General features: G+C 36.6%; 1 protein-coding gene and 1 pseudogene across 1 annotated transcript in view; both read right to left on the reverse strand.

Annotated features, from left to right (window-relative positions):
* Positions 1-777: 777 nt before the first annotated feature.
* Positions 778-9,753, reverse strand: LOC110440570 (annotated as a pseudogene).
* An 8,019-nt stretch (positions 9,754-17,772) lies between these two features.
* Positions 17,773-24,003, reverse strand: part of LOC110440572 — a 36,977-nt gene continuing 30,746 nt past the window's right edge. The window contains exons 9-12 of the mRNA XM_021483713.1: positions 21,731-21,761; positions 19,682-19,825; positions 18,955-19,197; positions 17,773-18,602 (exon numbers count right to left, since the gene is read on the reverse strand). Of these exons, the coding sequence (XP_021339388.1) occupies positions 18,574-18,602; positions 18,955-19,197; positions 19,682-19,825; positions 21,731-21,761 (447 nt within the window). The 3' untranslated portion in view covers positions 17,773-18,573. The remainder of the gene's footprint in view (positions 18,603-18,954; positions 19,198-19,681; positions 19,826-21,730; positions 21,762-24,003) is intronic.

Genomic DNA, 24,003 nt, shown 5'->3' on the forward strand with positions numbered 1-24,003 from the left:
TTAGTGAAGTATTTTATTTTTATAATATTTACACCAACTTCTTTGTGATAATATAGTTCGATACTCCTTAGGAACAATATATGTCGAGAAATTAACAAAAGACCATGCTTTCTTGGTGTTCTTAATCAGTAATGAAGAAATCCTTAACTCTACAACCATTCGTTCTAGCGGCAGCTGTCTGGAAACTTCTAACTAACAAATAACTGTGTCTTCCCAACCGAAGAGAGAAGGTAAATGCTCGCTTTTTCACAAGACTTCTTTGGAATACAAGTACAGATATGTATTTCATCTTTTAAGCAACATCTCAATCAGCACTATAAATGAGTAATTTATTTTACGTTACGCCTACTGATATCGATCTTTGTGCGATTTTAAATTTTCCCCGTGATACCCTCTTACGTGTATACTTCAAGTAAACCTAGTTTTTTTTTATTCGACTCCAACTGTGAACAGACATATCTTATTACATTGATATATTAGGATACCTATATGCATGCCTGCGATGCAATATGTACGATAATATACACGTGGGGTGGAATCCACTAAGATTATGTTCGTTAGGTGTATGTCGCGTCGCTGTAGTGTGGAACTTCTAAACAATAATTGAATAAATATCGGTCGAGCTTCCCAGATCGCCATTTTTTCAGTTGCATTCGATATGCACGTAGCGTCTACAACAAAAGGGAATTGTATGGAAATATTTGTTTACAATAATGTCGCCTTATGGAGTATAACAAAACAAACTACATGCTCTGATTGACCGGATATCTGCAGATAAATATGTTGTATTTTTGTTTTCTAATCGAAATAAAAAGACAATGGACCATATACTCCTTTTTCTTTGTATATTGATCCAAAAGTTGGAGATATTAACATCCGGTCATTATTATACTGTTATGCCATTGGCAACGATTAACTGTGTTTGCTTTGTTTATTGATAAATCATCATACAGAATCACTTAAACAAAATTCGAAATATACCACCAACAAAAACTTCCGATTTTTTTCTTTATTTAATGACAAAGACATCAGTTTGTGTTCTAACATTAATAACAAAAACATAAAAAAAATCATTAAATGATTAAATGTCCTTTTAATGAGTTTTTCTCCTGACGAAGATCCATTATCTATTAAAATGTCTTATATTATCGTGTTTAGTCTGCATTAAACCCAACAGCACACACAGGTTTTACTCTGCTTTGTTTTTTGTCGATAAAATAACAAACACTTAAATTGTCGAAAATGAGCATTTATTCTAAATGCCAGAAATCGAACATATGTATACATCTTTGTGTTGATTTTTTATAATAAGGTGTACAAAGAACCAAAAAAGATGGGGCTTGCTTCAAATACAAATATGTTGAAGTTTTCATTGAATGTTTCCTTCTACATCCAAAGTCGTGTATTGATCGAAGCGGTTGAATGTACGTTGATGAGATTATGGTTACGTAGCAAAGCAGACGATGATGATCGGATAAGTTTGATCAACAGCGTTACAACTGAGTCTATGTTGCCAGCATTACTTTCACGAATTCTGAAAGAACAAACCATTAATGACATTTCATATGCATATGTTTAAGTTTAAATTCACAAAAAAAACTTTATTGTATTTAGTTCAAACTACTGACAATATGGATTATACAGGGAACGTATTTTAAACACCTTATAATAACGCAAATATTCTAAATGAATAATTTAATGTTTTAAAAGAATATTTAAATATTTAAAAAAAGGATATTTATTTACACACTGGACTGCTTTGCCATATGATGTTCTTGGCACAAGAAATAAATTTATACAAGGTTTGGGGACATATTGCTTTTGCTCCGTTTCTTCTTATTAATTCCCCCAAACGAAGTGGGGGACTTATTGGTTTTATTCCGTTTTTTCTTCTTCTTCTTCTTCTTCTTCTTCTTCTTATTATTATTATTCCGCCGTAAAAGTTTCCGACACATTTCTCAAAAACTATTATACGGAACTTAATGAACTTTACACAAGTGTTTGCAAGGGTGAGGGTGTGTGCAAATGACCTTTCATTTCCGATCAGTCAACCAAGATGGCCGCCACGGCCTCTGATTGGTCGAAATTTAGATATTGTAAGATTTTGTTGAAAATTGGTATATAGAGGTTTTAGGGGATTGCGAATTCAACCACTTATGTTTGGTTGTCATAGCAACCACATAGCAACCACATTGAGGCTTGTCATTGGTCGAAACTTAGATATTGTTCAATTTTAATGAAAATCAGTATATAGGGGTATTAGTGGACTGCGAATTCAATCGCATATGTTTCGTTGCCGTAGCATCCACACAGACACTTCTGATTGGTGGCAATTCAGAAATTGTGAGATATCACTCAAATTTAGTATGTATATTGTAAGTGTATTATGGCATTGCGAAACTTTTCTGATGCATCTTTGCGACTATGGGGGCAGTTTGAGGGACATCGGTAATGATCCCCCATTACAATTAGTACTTGTTTCAGTTTATTATCTGCATGGCAATATTATACTCCATGAGTTGTTACAACATATTACACAATACATAAGAAATTATGAATTATAAATTGCTTAGAGAAAACATGTGAACCTCAAAGGCCAGTAGCGTACCTTCGTAATTTATGTGTCCATCGCCATCAATATCACCTTCTCGGATCATTTCATCAACCTCCTCATCTGTAAGTTTTTCTCCTGCATTTCTCATTGCGTAGCGTAACTCGGCTGCACTGATGGAGCCATTTCCGTCTCTATCTAATACGTGAAACGCCTCTCTAAGTTCTTCGTGGTGATCGTGGTTATTCATCGTACGAGCCATTAGTATGACAAAACGGAAAATTCAACTGTGCCGCTTCCTAGAAAAGTATTGTTTTTAAATGAATTGTTTTAATATATGTTGTATAGTTATTTGTTTAATAACAATAATCATCATAATTCGAGTTTATAATATACCGCTTTATCACAACCTAGTTCGTAGGTCGTCTCAAAGCGGTTCACAAATTATTATCCATGGTTATAGGGCCTTTGCAACCAGTCAATATCTTTCTCAACTTCATGGGATTCATACAGCCGGTACTGCCATTTCGGCGCTCTTAGCTAGCATTTTGTAATCCTAGCACTGCACAACCATGTACTCGTGTACAGCTGAGTAGACTGGAACAAGCGGAGTGAAGTATCATGCTCAAAGATACAACACAGTGTCGTGACGTGACTCGAACCAGCAACCCGTCGGTCACGAGCCCGGCGTCCTAACACTACACTACCGTGCCTCCGATTTACTGATCATCTAATTAATTTTCAAGTTTCAATATGTCAATATGTGTTCAGCAAATGCTATTATGTAGAGTTAAAACGGAACAAAAATGCTAATTTAAAAATGTAAAATTTTAATGGCTCAACATTTCCCTACCATATTCAGCAAACAATTTCATGATCACCTGCTTGGCCAGTTCAATACCTTATTGTTGATATTTAACTGCTTAACCGTATGCAAATCCCTATTTTTATTTCGAATAAAATAAAATAAAATGGAAGGACGTAAATTTAATGTAGTTTTTGGATTGACAGGTCAAATTCATCAACTTGATTTTAATTTATAACGGAATACTATTTGTTAACGAGATTGACGTTAATATATACCTTAATCCACGACTTCGAGGTTCGTTATAAATTTAGTCGTTGAATTTTAAAATTCAATTTACCTTTCGCATCCACCTCCTTAATCATGTCCTGTAACTCAGCTTCTGTCGGGTTCTCTCCTAGTGACCTCATCACTGTCCCCAACTCTTTCGTTGTTATGGTACCGTCGGCATTTTTGTCGAACAGGCTGAACGCCTCTTTAAACACTTCAAATTAAAAACGGATACGGTTGATATGACAGAAGCAAGGTTGACTACACACTTAAATCCCTATTTCATGGTCTAGTGAATTGATATAACCATTTCAGTTCTTCATCACAATATTATTGTGGCAGTGCATTTTTGCATTAAAGTTTTGATGTGTTTGCATTGTGAAACGTCGCTACTCGCCAGCTTCAACAGGATGAACGCCTCTTTAAACTCTTCAAATGAAAAAAAATTATTGCAATGTTGACTATTCACTTATATCGGTCTTTTTACTGTATAACACGAAATGTGCGTCGGTACGTTTACATCGGTTCGTGGTACACACTTTCGCGGATATCCTATATTAACAAAAAGTTGGCACGTATATCATTCAAATTCGTTGTATTTATTTTCCTGGTTTAACAGCAACCACAAAAAGCACGAATATGTGAACACAACGAACACTTCATGTTATACAGTATTAATTTGAAGCCAATGTTAAAATGTTATCAGTGTGGATTAATTTATATCACAAAAGTTTCGAACAATAGTTTTTTTTATTTTATTGGCAGGGAAACTGAATTTTTTCAATCAAAATAAAATATATTTGATTGAAAAGAAAAAGAACCACTTCGTTGAAAGAAAAAAAAATAACTTGAATAATAACTGGCATAATCCCATCATCTATGTATAAACACAAACTATATCCCAATTTTTACTCTTACTCGTCTCTCTTGTTGAACCTTAAACTTACTACCTCCGTCTATCCTAAACATTACCCCTACACGCTCAGTCTATCCTAAACCTTACCCCTACACCCTCAGTCTATCCTAAACCTTACCCCTACACCCTCAGTCTATCATAAACCTTACCCCTACTCCCTCCGTCTATCCTACATCCTATCTCTACTCCCTTCGTATATCCTAAACCTTACCCCTACTCCCTTCGTCTATCCTACACCTTACCCCTACTCCCTCAATCTATCCTTAACCTTACCCCTACTCACTTCGTCTATTCTAAACCTTACCCCTAATCCCTCCGTCTATCCTAAACCTTACCCTTACACCCTCAGTCTATTCTAAACCTTACCACTACTCCCTCCGTCTATCCTACACCTTACCCCTACTCCCTTCGTCTATCCTTAACCTTACCCCTACTCACTCCGTCCATCCTTAACCTTACCCTTACACCTTAATTCTATCCTAAACCTTATCCCAACTCCCTTCGTCTATCCTAAACCTTACACCTACACCCTCAGTATATCCTACACCTTACCCCTACTCCCTCCGTCTATCCTACACCTTACCCCTACTCCCTCCGCCTATCCTAAACCTTACCCCTACACCCTCAGTTTATCATACATCTTACCCCTACTCCCTTCGTCTATCCTACACCTTACCCATACTCCCTCCGTCTATCCTTAACCTTACCCCAACTCCCTTTGTCTATCCTTAACCTTACCCCTACTCCCTCCGTCCATCCTTAACCTTACCCTTACACCTTAATTCTATCCTAAACCTTATCCCAACTCCCTTCGTCTATCCTAAACCTTACACCTCCACCCTCAGTATATCCTACACCTTACCCCTACTCCCTCCGTCTAACGTAAACCGTACACCTACTCCCTCAATTTATCCTACACCTTACACCTACGCCATTCCTCTGTCACAAACCTTATCCCTACTTGCTCCTGCTATCCTAAACCTTAACCCTACTCCCTCAGTTATCCTTAACCTAACACATAATCAAACATATATCCTAGACCCTACCCCTCGCAACATTTTGTCATAAACCTTATCTCTACTCCCTACGTTTATCCCAAACCTTTCACCTACCCTTTCCGTCTATCCTAAACCTTACCCATACTCACTTTGTCTATCCTTAACATTATCCCTACTTCTTCTGTTTACCATAAGTCTTACCCCTACCCCCTCCGTTTATCCTAAACATTATCCCTACTTCATCCGTTTATCCAAACCTTACCCCTACTCCCTCCGTCTATCCTAAACCTTACCCCTACACCCTCCGTTTATTCTAAACCTTACCCCTACTCCCTCCGTCTAACGTAAACCGTACACCTACTCCCTCAATTTATCCTACACCTTACACCTACGCCATTCCTCTGTCACAAACCTTATCCCTACTTGCTCCTGCTATCCTAAACCTTAACCCTACTCCCTCAGTTATCCTTAACCTAACACATAATCAAACATATATCCTAGACCCTACCCCTCGCAACATTTTGTCATAAACCTTATCTCTACTCCCTACGTTTATCCCAAACCTTTCACCTACCCTTTCCGTCTATCCTAAACCTTACCCATACTCACTTTGTCTATCCTTAACATTATCCCTACTTCTTCTGTTTACCATAAGTCTTACCCCTACCCCCTCCGTTTATCCTAAACATTATCCCTACTTCATCCGTTTATCCAAACCTTACCCCTACTCCCTCCGTCTATCCTTAACCTTACCCCAACTCCCTTTGTCTATCCTTAACCTTACCCCTACTCCCTCCGTCTATCCTACACCTTACCCCTACTCCCTCCGTCTATCCTACATCCTATCTCTACTCCCTTCGTATATCCTAAACCTTACCCCTACTCCCTCCGTCCATCCTAAACCTTACCCCTACACCCTCAGTTTATCATACATCTTACCCCTACTCCCTTCGTCTATCCTACACCTTACCCCTACTCCCTTCGTCTATCCTAAACCTTACCCCTACTCCCTCCGTCCATCCTTAACCTTACCCTTACACCTTAATTCTATCCTAAACCTTATCCCAACTCCCTTCGTCTATCCTAAACCTTACACCTACACCCTCAGTATATCCTAAACCTTACCCCTACTCCCTCCGTCTATCCTTAACCTTACCCCTACTCCCTCCGTCTATCCTACACCTTACCCCTACTCCCTCCGCCTATCCTAAACCTTACCCCTACACCCTCAGTCTATCCTACATCTTACCTCTACTCCCTCCGTCTATCCTTAACCTTACCCCTACACCCTCAGTCTATCCTAAACCTTATCCCTACTCCCTTCGTCTATCCTAAACCTTACCCCTACACCCTAAGTCTATCCTACACCTTACCCCTTCACCCTCACTCTATTCTAAACCTTACCACTACTCCCTTTGTCTATCCTAAACCTTACCCCTACTCCCTCCGTCCATCCTAAACCTTACCCCTACACCCTCAGTCTATCCTAAACCTTATCCCTACTACCTTCGTCTATCCTAAACCTTACCCATACACCCTCAGTCTATTCTAAACCTTACCACTACTCCCGCCGTCTATCCTACACCTTACCCCTACTCCCTTCGTCTATCCTACACCTTACCCCTACTCCCTCCGTCTATCTCAAACCTTACCCCTACTCCCACCGTCTAGCGTAAACCGTACACCTACTCCCTCCGTCTATTCTACACCCTACACCTACGCCATACCTCTATCACAAACCTTATCCCTACTTGCTCCTGCTATCCTAAACCTTAACCCTACTCCCTCAGTTATCCTAAACCTATCACATAATCCAACATATATCCTAGACCCTACCCCTTCGCAACACTTTTGTCATAAACCTTATCTCTACTCCCTACGTTTATCCCAAACCTTTCACCTACCCTTTCCGTCTATCCTAAACCTTACCCATACTCACTTTGTCTATCCTTAACATTATCCCTACTTCTTCTGTTTACCATAAGTCTTACCCCTACCCCCTCCGTTTATCCTAAACATTATCCCTACTCCATCCGTGTATCCAAAACGTTGCCCGTACTTCCTCCGTCTTTCATAATCCTTACCACTACTCCCTCCATTTAACCCAAACCTTACCCCTACTCCCTCCGTCTATCCTAAACCTTACCCCTACACCCTCCGTCTATTCTAAACCTTACCCCTACTCCCTCCGTCTAACGTAAACCGTTAATCTACTCCCTCAATTTATCCTACACCTTACACCTACGTCATACCTCTGTCACAAACCTTATCCCTACTTGCTCCTGCTATCCTTAACCTTAACCCTACTCCCTCAGTTATCCTTAACCTAACACATAATCCAACATATATCCTAGACCCTACCCCTCGCAACATTTTGTCATAAACCTTATCTCTACTCCCTACGTTTATCCCAAACCTTTCACCTACCCTTTCCGTCTATCCTAAACCTTACCCATACTCACTTCGTCTATCCTTAACATGATCCCTACTTCTTCTGTTTACCATAAGTCTTACCCCTACCCCCTCCGTTTATCCTAAACATTATCCCTACTCCATCCATGTATCCAAAACGTTGCCCGTACTTCCTCCGTCTTTCATAATCTTTACCACTACTCCCTCCATTTAACCCAAACCTTACCCCTACTCCCTCCGTCTATCCTAAACCTTACCCCTACACCCTCCGTTTATTCTAAACCTTACCCCTACTCCCTCCGTCTAACGTAAACCGTACACCTACTCCCTCAATTTATCCTACACCTTACACCTACGCCATTCCTCTGTCACAAACCTTATCCCTACTTGCTCCTGCTATCCTAAACCTTAACCCTACTCCCTCAGTTATCCTTAACCTAACACATAATCCAACATATATCCTAGACCCTACCCCTTCGCAACATTTTGTCATAAACCTTATCTCTACCCCCTACGTTTATCCCAAACCTTTCACCTACCCTTTCCGTCTATCCTAAACCTTACCCATACTCCCTCCGTCTATCCTTAACATTATCCCTACTTCTTCTGTTTACCATAAGTTTTACCCCTACCCCCTCCGTTTATCCTAAACATTATCCCTACTTCATCCGTTTATCCAAACCTTACCCCTACTCCCTCCGTCTATCCTAAACCTTAACCCTACACACATTGACATTAGTATGACGAGGACCCTTTCGAATGACTTCCTAGCCCTGATACTGATACTTAAAGAAAGGATGACGACTTACCAGCGATAAGTTCCTGTGGTACCTGCTCGTCCTGAGAAGTAAACCAGAAAACACAATATATAACAGTGATTATATGTAAAGCAACATGGTCATCCAATGCATCGATTGTTTAAACTTAATTAAGATGAGACATCATTCACTGTAGTTTTATTACATAGCACTTTGTTCAATATGTATAATACTCATGAAAACATTGATTACATAAATGCATGCACTTAGTGTTGGATTTACGTATGGAAATGTTGAGGTAGCATCATGTTACTATTTTTTAGGTTTAGCAAACCATTAGACAGCTTACATTCAGAGAGTAATAAGGGTTGTTATGTTTACATAACACCAGCATACTGATACACAAAGATGTGTATTAATCACTGTATTTAAAAACATATCACAAATCAAAGGTTGTCCGAGTTAAATAATGGTCGAATCATTACGTTAAGTACTCAGACACCCATTATATACAAAATCTAAATAAAATGTTAATCAAAACGATACACGTCAATACGTATGTATTTTACTTTCATCCTAGCATATCCTTACATAGTATCTTGATTTGTATTGGTAATTACTGAACTATGATATGGTAAGTGTGTTGTAACATGTATTCTAATGTCGTAGATGTGTTGTGACAACGAGTAACCATAGGTGGCTGACACTGACCTTACTTCACATTACGAAGCAAAATAGACGTATCACAGTAAGATCATATATAAATCAGCAAGTTTATGGGTACATACCATATCGTCGGGCCGAAAATGACTGGTATACCCGTGTGGTGGAGTCCACTAGGAAATAATTGTTTGATCGTCGTGTTGCTGTAGTGTGGGATATGTAGTAAGTGATTGATTAAACATTTGTTGGGCTCCCTGGGTCGCACGTTTTAGTTCAAACAATATTTAAGTCGATAATCAGGCAAGGTTATCATATACCTGTAATTTCACAGTGAATTGGAAAACACGCTTAGAGCTTATATGTATGCCGTTGTGTTCAATATGCACGTAGCGTCCATATTTAAAGGGAATGATATGAAAATATGTATGTTAACCAAAATGTCGCATTGCGGCATATCACCAAGACAAACTACAGGATATAATTGACGAGATAGGTGGGGTGTGTGTATATAAATATATCTTTATCCCAATAAATATCTCAAGCACACAAAACACTCACAGGTAGTATGCTATTACGATAGGCAGAAAACCCATTTTCCGTAATAGATTCAAACGTTGCAGGCCCAAAGGAAAATATCTGTATAAAAGTTCAGCATTTTGTAACATAAAACTTGTTACTCATAAGTGCTGACAAAGAAAGTGTTTTTGAACTAGACGGAATACGTAATGAACCATACACACCTGGGTGGTCGGGGCGCAGTGAATAACGCACTCGCCTCTCACCAAAGCGGCCGGGGTTCGACTCCCCGGTCGGACGTGAATAGGAATATGGTTATCTGCCCGACAACCACGGGGTTGTTTTTTCCCCGAGTACTCCGGTTCCTCCTACAATAAGACTCCAGCGCTCTAACATGCGGTCCAACAAGTGTGATTAATAAGTTGTTACTTCTTGTTTCATAATTGTTGTAAATGAAATAAAGTATACTACAACGCTTTGAAATTAATTTAAGATAAGTGTCTCTTACATGTACATTATTTTGATATATTTTTAATAGGTACTTCCAAATCTCCTGTTTTAAGTGATTCTTTTACAACACCAACTTGATGAATGAAACGCGAATTTAGGATTCATTCAATTTATTAATTATACAAAACTATCGTACTGTGTGCTGCTTCGTGTGGATGTTTGAACCGTTTCCCTTTAGGCCAATGAATGCGCTTTAGGAAGGGAAACGGTTTTTTCACCACTAAGAGTTGCGAGGTTTTTACTTCATAACTGGTGAGAACTAAACCGGCTGGTGTAGCAGCTATCATCATTAAAAGGACGTCATGATAATAACGCTGGACATCACTGAGCAATCCTGAAGAAGGCTGTTCTACTTAGTGAATAAGAATACATAATCCTTTATATAAATATAGTATTATAATTGGTTGCTGATTGTTTTTTTTTTTTTTTATTTCAGTTGATATCAATCTTGACTATTAATACCAAGAGGAGACACGATTGACGTTTTATGAAACTCTCTTCTTTCTTTGGACTTTGTGTTTCATAGATACATATCGATTAATCATACAATTTATCATACACGCCATTTCATCTGATCCGAATGTTAAAGATATTATCTAACTGTAGTAAATATGCTTTGGGATAAAACATTTCATATCCATATCCATGTGTATTTCTGTTCAATGCAATATAGGTACTCCTTCTTGGGGAGGCTGTAGTGGTTGAATGGTTAAATACAGGTGTTTTTTTCTTCGGATAAATGACTGAGATAGTCATACAACTGTCTTCCATTGTAGGCTTTGTTTCAGTGTAGTGACGTATTCATCAAAATTTATATATATTGTCAGCTGTATTTACCTTGCTGAAAAAACATTCAGACATACATACTATTTAAACAAGTATTTCATATAATCCAAAAAAGAACTCCACAAAATATTAAGAAAAAATAAATATTATAACAATTGCTGTTGACCACAATATCAATAACAATACATACAAATATAAAACTATTTATTCTTTTCTTGGTGTTTTATTGCCGTAAGGAGGATCCACTTTAAAATCCAATTACCATTGCCGCATCGTTCCTTCAACACATTGAAATTTCTTCTATTTATACTACAATACCTCTTCCTGTATTGAAGTAAAGTTATTGTCCTATATCATTGATAGATTTCAATTTGAAGAAGACTTACGGCAATAAAAAAAGTATGGTTGTAAACTACAATGGACCCTTGTGTATGAAAACTAAGATAACATTCAGGCTAAATTTAACTAATAATAAAATCGTGTGAATGCTGAAGTCCTGGCTGGCAATATTTTTGTCAAGTTTGGTGACAAAATTTTCAAGCAGACAGTCAATATTCTTTTGGGAATCAACTGTTCCCCTATCTATCCTGATCGACTGGTAACAAAACCTTGCAAAGGACCTGTTATAGGAACAAAAGAAGTTTGCCCACAGAGCAATTCAACCATGACTGATTTATTTTTGTAGTTCCCTAAGACACGACCCATGAGATACCTTTTTTTTAAATTAAAAAGGTCCCTGGGGTCTGTGCTATGACCTACATTGTATGTAGTGCCCCCTTCCACAGGTGTACGACAGAGTTCACATGTCTGTCCAAATAACTATCAAAACAATGTTTTACGCTATCAAGTAATATTATATTGTTTAAAGTAGGATCTGCTGCAAATCATGAACACAAATATGTAACCAAACATTGCATAATAAAAACGTTCTGTAATCTTAAACTCTAAAAATGTTGGTATTTTCATACACTGTTTTGCTATGTCATTTTTTTTATAGACGTGACACACCAATTTCTGGTTCTTGTACACCAAAAAAAAATTGGTGCATTATGTTGAGATACGAAAGTAAAAATTTCAGAAAATTTAAGTTCCGGTTAATTGTCATATAAATGTCAAATTGTAGCAACGTCTATTCCAAATAAAATCAAATGACCTTATGACTATAGTCATGTTTGATCATTTGATAATACGTTGCACCAATGTATTATCACAACGGATGAAATGGTCATCAAGCTGGATGTTGCATAATAAAAAAGTTATGCAGTCTCACACACATGCCAGTATAGTATGTTATGTACATTTTTAGTTATGTCGCATCTTTACGGAAGTGATAGACACATTTCCGGTTTTGGTACACCAACATTCTTTCAATATTATTTGGCACATTATGGTGACTGACGATAGAAGAGGTTTCGAAAAAATCGATATTCGGTAAATGTGTCATGTGAATTGAATACTTTTGCTAGAATATCTGGTCTAAAAATTAACCTGAACAAAACACAAGTAGTTTGGATAGGGAGTAAGAGATACAGTAATGATATTTTATTACCGGAAGTAAATCTTCAGTGGGGTACAAAACAGTTTAAGCTTCTAGGAGTAGAATTTCATGTAGACCTACATAGGATACCCAAACTAAACTTTGATAAAAAAAAACCTTGTTAAGCTTAAATCTATTATCAATTCATGGAAAAGAAGATCTATTACACATATTGGTAAAATACATGTCATAAAGTCATTAATGGTATCCCAATTTAATCATTTGTTTATTTCTTTACCAAATCCCAGTGAAAAAATCTTCGTAAACTCAATTGTATCCTTTATGAATTTCTTTGGAATGGTAAGGTTGATAAAATAAAGAGAGATGTTGTTGTTAAACATTATAGAGATGGAGGTCTTAAGATGGTACACTTATTGTCATTTATGGAATCTTTAAAATTAAGTTGGATAAGGAGGCTTCGCCAAAAACAAGGCAAATGGCAGCAGATATTAAAAACATATATCAATATTGATCTTCTCTTTAACTGTGGTAATAAATATATATATCAATATGCCAAAATACAAGTACAAATTTGTTCTGGAAAGATGTATTTAAAGCATGGAGTAGACTTTCTTTTAAAGAAGATCTTGTAAGGGAAAAGGGACAATCGATTTTAAAATTGCCTTTATGGTATACTAAAAATTTAACTTTAAGTCAGAAGTGTGTATTTTATCCTGAATGGTATAGATGTGGAATTACTATTTTTAATGATTTGATAAAAGATTTCCCCACACATACATTTTAGTTTGTTTTTTTTTTTAACAAAAACTCTAAAGGAGCTAAGGACTTTTATGTAATACTTTCTGAAAATAGGGTTATTCCAACTGGTAGGAAGAAATTGGGCGAAATATTTGACATTAGGGACAACAAATGGGAAAAAAATATATCAAATTCCCTTTTGCACAAATACTTATACAAAACTTCAATGGCTCCAAGTAAGAATTCTCCATCATATACTGACAACAAATATATATCTATGCAAAGCCGGCCTCTCTAATAATCCTTTATGTGTTTTTTCAATCTAGAAAAGGAAACAATAATTCATACATTATGGGAGTGTGCCATTGTACAAAATTTCCTACACAGTTTTGAAACACTACTAGAAGCTTTGATTATCCCATTTTCTGCAGTTGCAGTGCAAAAACCAGATTCTCCTTTTCTTTCATTATTCTGTTGACTTTCTCCTTTTTCTTTGCTATTTAATTATATATTTTTTTTCTTCTTTTCTTGAGTATATATGAGTCGTGTGAGGTATGAATATATATGAAATGTTTGATTGTAATTATACAATATATTTCAAAAAATCTTGAATAAAAAGAAAATTACAAAAACAATGTGTATCTAAAGGTCAAAATGTTGTATGACCAATGTCAAAATAAATCTTCAATAAATATAGGTAAATGCAAATGTTTTATAATTAACCCAAATAAATTCCACAAATGTATGCCAAGGCAAACGCTATTATTCGATCAATAGCTCAATCACATGAACAAGGATGTTGAATGAAATACTATACACGGATATATACCAAGTTCTTTTTTCCTCTTGAACGCTAAGCGATGGTATAGCAAGATATGTTGTGTCGTATATACTACTTTTAGATTAATTCCTTATAGTGAGTTAATCAATATGGCCAGTTATGTCTATTGCTTTACACCAAGTATATCTTACTCTTAGCGTTGAACGTATAACAACGAAGTAATTAGAACGTATACACCTATGTATTTACATTAAGGTACCTACCATATGGTGTCGTGAAGAAAGAAATGGCTGGTGTAGCTACCAGATGGGATCCACTTACTATACGTTTGATAATTGTACAAATACCGGAAGTGGTTGAACCAATATCGGTTGAGCTCCAGAGGACGTTTACATACCCGTTGTTTTCAATACGTATTATTCATTTTCAAACGGAATATTATACATGTATACATATGTGTATGTGTGTATCGGATTGTCGCATCGCTCCATATCAATATAATAAAGGACAGGACTTAATTGGCGATACATATGGGAGTCTATATATAGATATACCCAATAATCAGACGTAAGTCAGGTATAACCCTGTCTCACAGGTGCTATGTTAGTTGGATAGACATGAACAAAGACCCCGTAATAATTATAAAACCTTTGTCAACGATAACTGTCTCCTTATGTTTTGCTATTTTGTTAAATAAAGCTAAATAGTCATTCGTACTGATAATCAAATAAGCTATAATCAGAGCCAATACATAGTGCAGAATTCAACTGCTTGACAATGAGGTAAAACTACCACTGTTGTGTGTATTGATTTGCTATTTGTTTATTCAAATGGTTGTTTTTTCTCAGGTTATTATCTGAAGTCACTTAGACTCTACTGTTGGACAGGAAAGTTTCCTATTACCAGTTTTGTTTCTACCGTCTTAATATACATCGGTACGTGAAGCTGTTTTAATACCCATATTAGTTAAAATCTGAAAGGTTGTTAAAAAGAAACACCTTATTTATTTATTATAAATCCAAACTGCGCATTTTGAGCCTTGCCTATCTACCTCTGGACACATAACCTCCGTTCATGAAAATATGATAACTTGTCTTAGTGAAGTTGAACCAGCTTCGCCTGTTATCCTTGACATTTTTACAACCCTTCCTCAGTCCTACTGTTGCATTCTCACTCAGGTCCCAGGAGTAATTCATACGAAAGCTGATTCAATAACTCGTATTGAATTATAATCAAAACTGGAGTGTTTACCATCGATCAAGAACCTTTTAATAAAGACATGTCAGTGGTCACTCCGTATTTTCTGCACATTGACATCAAATAAATAAAATTAATGGGTACAGGAAAAAATATATCTAAAAGTGGGACTATCCAGCGATTCAGCAACACAACTTAGATTTTCAAGAAAGATTTAGCCACACAGATATTTTAGTTTTTAACAACAAATGGACCGTCTACAAAAATGGGATCACACATGATGAATGGCTATACACCTTTGGGGAGCGTATAAAATGTGTCAGTCTCTTTATTCAAGATTTGGATTATTTTTCATTATTATGGCTTTGCTGATATATGTATCTTAGTGTGTCAGTAGTTGAAAGTGTCTTTCGGTTGTTTAGGTTGTCTTCTTGATTCCTTGTTGTCATTTTCTATCAGCCTTTGACCAGACTAAATATCATCTTGGATCAAGGTCTGTTCGGAATGTAATGGTATTTCCATTGCCATGTATACTTGTATAAAGTAGTAAATAAATACTACACTCATTACAGTGTGACAGTGCCTAGGGTCAACCCGAGGGTATCACTGTCATCCGAGGCGAAGAAAAAGTAATCAGTCTTGTATTTGTCATCAGTCCTAATTTATGAAGAAAATAAATAAGAAAAATTCGTCATAGAAAGACGCGTTTAATAAAAGTCTAAATAGATACACAGTAACATTTGAATAAAAGAAATACTTATTATAAAAACAACTGCTGTTCTTCCAAATGCTTAATACAATACACCCATCCATTTTTTTCCAGAGAGGCGCACGTCAATAAAAACATATGACTAAAATCCATTTTGGTCATATTTTATAAAAACCTAAACAACGGCTAAGATGAAAAACATTGATGATGAAATAATGTGAATGACCAATTAGTGATTGACAATATCTCTCCGGTAGAGAGTTGGCATTCTTATTGGAACGAACTGTGCCCCTGAATTGTCGACTGTTACAAAACTTTTGAAATTCTTTAATTCCACATCAATCGACAATGTGTTGTCTTTACAAAACGGGATATATTGACGGAATCGAATGTTGATACAGCTGTACCTTCTGTAAATTGAAATCAAAGACACGGCGGTTTCTTCTGCGTCACTATACTCCTTTACTAACGACATGACCAACAGGGACGACTTACAATTTCGACACTCCCTTTCCTGACAGATACGTTTTTGTTTCCATGCCGCTGTTGACTCGGTATTCCAGGGTTTTCTCCAAATACCAAGATTACCGTAATTCATATGTCGACCACTTGTGGGCTGTTTTTTCTAACAAAGTTATGAGAAATGCAGATTGATGAAGATTATAGTGCGTCATGTGTCATATTTTGCCAAAATTAATCTTTTTTGAACTAAACTAAAAATAAGGTGGTGTGCAGTCTGTGCTCACTTTTGCTCTCTACACCCCTGGAATATGTCCTAGCAAAATTGAAGGCTCAGTGTGTACCACCTTGTTGATGAGACAAGAAGACTAGTTCGATCCTTTGATGTACATCAAAAGAATCTCACAGTCGCGTAACGGTAAAACATGACAGGCTTTGAAGTCGAGTGTCGCTCCTTTGTAATCTTCAAAGGACCTGTATCAGCGTTGCGATTGGTCGGTTTTTGTGACCTGAGACCATGCAATCAAACAGCTACCTTCGTGCCTTCAATTTTTGCTATGACAATGTCACATATTCCAGGGGTGCAGAGAGCGAAAGTGAGTGTAACCCCAGGATATCGAGGATGCCTCACCGACTGTGAATACCCGTACAGATCAATAAACTGAGATGGGTTATATAAGCTATGCTTTTGTCTACTCGAATTGATTTTTTAATCCATTAGTTATGTCTGAAATGGAATACTTAACCAACTTGTATTTCTTTGTTAGTTGGGTTTCATTGTTGCGTAAGACCTCTTCGACATAATTTATCATGTACACTAGTTTACTTAGTATTTGAACTGTGCCTTAAACGAAATACTTGTATAATTCTTATCCTTGTTTATACCTTTACAATATGGTCCAGGAAGTCATTTCATCAAACAACAATATGCCAGTTCTGCCATGTCGAATATATCGGACTGTTGGTTGTTGTAACATCCAAGCTTTGGTTTTAGAGAAGCCGCGTAGATTTCATGGTCAGAGTTGAGTGTAGTTTTTGTTGGCTTGACCCGGAAAAGGTATCTGTCATACAACTGTTTTCATTTGTTTCATATAAAAACTAAGTAAATACATTCAGTAGTAAAAATTTACTTAAAAATAAATATGATTTAACAATTGTTAAAATCCGAATACAAATTACTTAAAAAAAAGGAACAATTTGTTATTGAAAACAATTGCATTTCATCAAAATATCAATTAAAATTCATACATACATCCCTTCCACGAAAAGTGTACCACGTTTACAATAAACGGCTGTAGATAATTTTGGTCATAGGCTATGAAAACAACATAACAAATCAGTGTTAAACATGTTGATGATTAAATTGGGAAAATTATCTGTACTTGACAGTATCTTTGTTGAATTCGGTGGCAAGAGTTTTTGGCAGGCGGTTATTTTTTTTATGAAAACAAACTGTATACTGCTCCGTTTGACTGCTAACAAAACATTTTAAAGTCCTTCAGTTCCGCTTTTATCAACGATGAGTTCACTTTAAAACATTATAGAATATATTGACCACGTCGACTGTAATAACAGTTTTCCTCGATTCTTACTGACGCAAGACCAACAGGGACAGATTACTATTTCAAAGTACGATTAGCGTGACAAGTTCGATTTTCCGATTGCGAACTTCCCTTTTCTTGACAGTTATATCGTTACTTTCCAACTACGATGATTAATCACGCAGTTACCTCGGTCTTCAACTATTTGTTGCAGATATCAGGATTCCGTACTCAATGTTGACTACATGTGGGCCTACTTTCAACACAAAGTTTTAGGAGATACAGGCTGATAAAGATTATAGGCGAGTTTCATACAATTAAAGTCGTCTTTGTGCAGACTGTGGTATTTTGTTCACTTTTTTCAACGCCGGATTAAGTAGTTATGTGCAAATGAAGGATTTGACGTTAACAACAGAAGCTGATTGGTGACAAGATGAATTTTGGAAGGCGGCATTACTGTTGGTTCTACAGTGCCAGCATTTTTGCCGAAAACTCTGAAAAAAGAAAAGTTAGCATTATTAAAACAATGTGATATGATTGTCTGTAGGTTTAAGATACTAGTTTATAATGATTCAATATCGTTACAGAATATCAACATGGTAAATTTAATTAATGCACAGAATGCATTTGAAATCGCCTTTAACTTTATACCATAACATTTCAATTTTGTTTTTTATTTCGAATGAATAACTATAAATTTATACAATTTATATAACTCGTTCCTCTTGATTCATCGAATCATCAGCAATATGACTGCAGGATGCCTTATTATTATCTGAGAAAAGGAATCGTGAACTAGCTATTCACATCAGCCGTTACTTAATACGTCGGTAAAGTATGTCTTACCTTCATAGCTGAGTTGGCCTTCACTATCAATGTTAGCCTCTTGGATCATCTCATCGACTTCCTCATTTGTTAGCTTTTCTCCTAAATTTCCCATTGCGTGTCGTAATACAGCTGCACTGATCAAGCCAGTCCCATCTTTATCCAATACTTTAAACGCCTCTTGCAACTCTTCTTCTTTATTGGCGTGCTTAACCGTACGAGCCATAATTGTAAAGAAGTCGGGAAAGTCAATTGTAGCTTTTCCTAGAAAAATAAATAAATAACTGCATCCACAAAAATGTACACAGATGGTACTGGCTTGGCGTGATGATAGATATTAGTTATATAGAAGCACCATATGTGTTTTACTGCCTATTTTGGTAGAGTTTAGGTTTCATATTGTCTCTTTTTTATAAAGAACAGCCAATGTGAGTGTGCAGAGGTTCAATACACACAAGGACAACAATACCCATTTTAAGGCAAACATATAAAAGTAATAATTGTTTCTTGTCGTATTTCAGATTTCCTGAACAAAGGGTCACTTAATTATATAGCTGATACATGTTGTTTCCCTAAAACACAAACAAAAAAACATGTTATTTCCCTAAAAAAAAAAAAGTTATTTCCATAACAAAAAACATAACAAAAACAAAGCAGATACATATGCCCTCGTGAATATTATTTGATTTTCGCTCTTTAAAGCTAAGCTTTAAAGAGCTTAGATGTGTTTTCTGACGACATTGTTTACCATCCTTGTCCACTTCGTTAATTATGTCCTGTAGTTGTGTTTCTGACGGGTTCTGTCCCAGTGCCCTCATCACTCTCCCTATGTCTTTGGTTGCTATGGTGCCTTCATCACATTTGTCGAACAGGCTAAATGCTTCTTTACACTCTTCAAATGGGGAAAATACAATTAATGTACACACAACACAATTAATGTTGACAGCCCCTAATCCTACAGAGGTTGGCATCTTCGTAGATTAAAATGACACATTTTATGCCCATTAACTTTTTTTTGTTCCGAATGATTAGTTTTTTATGTGTTATATTCCAAGATCACTGGAAAAAATTAATCCCACATTTATCATTGTATCAATTATTTCATCTTTTTAAAGTTTCATATTTTTAATTACACGTTTTTTGTTGTTTCAGATTCAATATCCTATGTCCCAATTCTTATACCTGTTTCCAACCTCTGTCTCTTACCTTATCCATATTCTCTACCTCAATCTTAATCATTATGCCTATTTCCTACTTGAGTCTCAATATATATCCCTATCCCTTTTCCTTACCTCAGTATCAATCCTTATCCCTATTTCCTACTCGATATCTCAATCCAAACCTTTACCTCTAAATCCTACCTCTGACCCAATCTTCTCCCCTTCTAGCTAACTCTCTCCCTCTCCTTATCACTGCTCACTTCATGTCTCTGTCCTAATCCTGACCCATACTTTCAACCTCTCTCCTAACCCTTACACCTACTCCCTCCCTCTTTCCTAATCCTTACTCGTACCAACTCCCTTCCTCTATCGTTATCCTGACTCCTTTATGCTATGTCTTTCTACCCTAATCCTGGCTCTTTCTTCCTTTCTCTGACCCTATCTTGACTTCTACTCCCTACCTCTCTTGTTATCCTGACTCCTCCTCCCTTTCTCTGATCCAATCTTGACTTCTACTCCCTACCTCTCTTGTTATCCTGACATCTTCTTTCTTTATCTGACCCAATCTTGACTTCTACTCCCTACCTCTCTTGTTACCTGACTCCTTCTTCCTTTCTCTGACCCAATTTTGACTTCTACTCCCTACATCTCTTGTTATCCTGACTCCTTTTTCCTTTCTCTGCCCCTATCTTGACTTCTACTCCCTACCTCTCTTGTTATCCAGACTCCTCCTCCTTTTCTCTGACCCAATCTTGACTTCTACTCCCTACCTCTCTTGTTATCCTGACTCCTCCTCCCTTTCTCTGACCCAATCTTGACTTCTACTCCCTACCTCTCTTGTTATCCTGACATCTTCTTTCTTTCTCTGACCCAATCTTGACTTCTACTCCCTACCTCTCTTGTTATCCTGACTCCTTTTTCCTTTCTCTGACCCTATCTTGACTTCTTTTCCCTACCTCTCTTGTTATCCTGACTCATTCTTCCTTTCTCTGACCCTATCTTGACTTCTACTCCCTACCTCTCTTGTTATCATGATTCCTACCCCCTTTCTCTGACCCGAACTTGACTTCAACTTTCTACCTCTCTTTTTATCCTGACATCTTCCTCCTTTCTCTGCCCCAATCTTGACTTCGACTCCCTACCTCTCTTGTTATCCTGACTCATTCATCCTTTCTCTGACCCAATCTCGACTTCTACTCCCTACCTCTCTTATTATCCTGACTCATTCATCCTTTCTCTGACCCAATCTCGACTTCTACTCCCTACCTCTCTTGTTATCCTGACTCCTTCTTCCTTTCTCTGACCCGGTCTTGACTTCTACTCCCTACCGCTCTCGTAGTAATGATTCCCTACTCCCTACCTTTCTCTGTCCAATGACTCCTAGTATCTCTTTCTCTTTCACCTACATCCTACCTCTAACACTATCGTTAGCCCTACTTGCGTACATCCTCCCGACCTTGGAATTTTCACCTCTATTACCCATGTATATAATCACAAAAAAAATCTATGTATAACGTCTTGAGAGATAGTTATGGGTAAGGCCACCTTTCTAATGAATAATTTCCATACCCTGATACTAGTGTTGACTGGTATGACAACATTTCAGCTAATCTTACCGGAAGAATATCACAACTTACCGTCGATCTGTTCCTCTGTCAGTGTGTTTTCCTGAAAAGTAAACAATACAATACATGATAAATAAAACAGTTGTAATATCGCTCGCTTTCGGAATAGACTCTGTTTATACATGGTTCATTGTTGTATAATTTCATACCATTGGGCAGTGTGTATTATACTCAGAAACAATATATGTATACTAAGTGTATAGTATATATGTGTATCAAAATTATTAACATACTCTATGTATGGTTGATCTTTGGCCTCTCAGCGACATAGTGCAGAAATTTGTTATAGGATTATATAGTAACAAACATAATAGTAGACAAGAAAAGATACCGGTGTACTTCCCTAATAACAATTTAAAATCACATATTTTATTAATTCGAGAATAAATGTACTAAAATAAAATATTGTTGATTACATAAAATTCACAATCAAGGATAATCTATATAATGAATTACAAAGTAACAGGTAATAAGTGACCTGGTCATTGTGTTTGTAACTTACTAGCTGATATAGCTATTAATGACTCACGGTGCACAAGTATATCTTAATTAAACGTGTTAAGGTCATATCTACGAAGTATATAATACATACCATATTGTTGTGAAAAATTGTCTAGCATACCCGTGAGTTGGAGTCCACTTAAACTGTGTTGGTCGTTCGTTCTATCACTGTATACGGGAATTCATTTGCGTGGTTTTTTTTTATTTTTTTTAATTCATGAAGCATTAATAACAAAGGTAATGGTATGAATAGATGTATGTGTATCGGAATGTCGCATTGCGGCACTATAGACTACGATACATTGTAGACCCCTATTGACAAGGTAAATTGGGTGTCTATTAATAGATACAATGTATATCCCCAATACTCGAAATATTGGCAGGCATATACACACCTCGCCGGTACTGTGTGTAATGAGATAGACACCACAACCACACTCCGTAACAGAATAAAACGATAAATATACATAGGATGATATCTGTAATATTCATATTCATCATTTTGTTTTAATTAACCCTCAGTAGTTCTCTGTATTGATAAAAAAGTAAGCAGTGTTTTCTACGGAGGAGAACTTCGGTGTTTATGCTCTTCCGTAGGTTTCTTTATCGACTGACATAAAATAGTTTTCGATTTGCTACTGGACTATCCCTCTCAAGGATAGCCGAAAGTGATACTTGAATTATAAGCCTAGAAATATACCGTTTGTTGTAGGCAAATATTTGTGTTCAATGTTTCCTGTTGTATAATTATTAAATAACTGCTGTTTGTCAGGATTAAATTGTAGAGAATTGAATAGAGTTAGTCGGGAACAGTTAACGTACGGGTCCTCGACAATAAGTAAATGCAGCAGATACGTGCACAACATTCTAAATGTTGTTTTAATGTTGTATTGATTGGATACATTATCATTATTATCTAAACATAAACTAGAGATCATATCATATTATAACTTATACAACAGTTTGTAAATAGTTATATTCTTTATATTTCACAATTACCTGTATGTTATTCAAAGATCACGTAGTAACAGGTAATTTTCCCATTAACCAAATATTCTCTCTACGGAAAATAATATTGCTTGGCGATAATAGGGCACGAATAACCGAATGGTATGCCACGCATGACTTATATCTGGGAGTACAAAACGAAATCCACTTATAAAATACACAATTTATTTGTGTTTGGTAGTTGTACAAATCAAAGCAGAAATACAATGGCAGAGGCAAACACTTTATATCCTGATGATATTGAGCTGTACTGTTTATGCGGGGTTTTTTTTCGATATCTATCATTCTTGATTGCTTTATACGGTGTTACATGTAGACTCAAAAGTAATTGGAAAATAACAAAACTGTCATTCTTATAGTGTTATTTTATGCCTGTTCATTGATTTTCAGACTCTGTTTATCCTACTATTGGCACAGCATTAGAGCATTACACTGTATGTATCCGTACATACGGTTACTTCCCCTTAGTTTTTTTGTTTCGAGTACTGTAGCGTATCAAGTCTGACAGATTGTTGTTGACGAGTATAGCTTAATCAATGGGATCGACAATTTAATAGCAATGGCCACGTAGAGTATTTTCATAAAAACAACTAACAAACTAAAAAGTCACTGTTTTTCCGAGCCTTCGCGCTTTGCCCTTCTTTAGGGATTATATGTCACCGGACCTCTACGTCACAATAATTCTCTCTACGATAATATTAATTATAGTTTAATAGTGTGACGTAGAGGTCCGGTGACATTTAATCCCTGCCGAAGGGCTAAGCCCGAAAGCATCT

Source organism: Mizuhopecten yessoensis, unplaced genomic scaffold (genome assembly GCF_002113885.1).
Source record: "Mizuhopecten yessoensis strain PY_sf001 unplaced genomic scaffold, ASM211388v2 scaffold11185, whole genome shotgun sequence".
Taxonomy (NCBI): domain Eukaryota; kingdom Metazoa; phylum Mollusca; class Bivalvia; order Pectinida; family Pectinidae; genus Mizuhopecten; species Mizuhopecten yessoensis.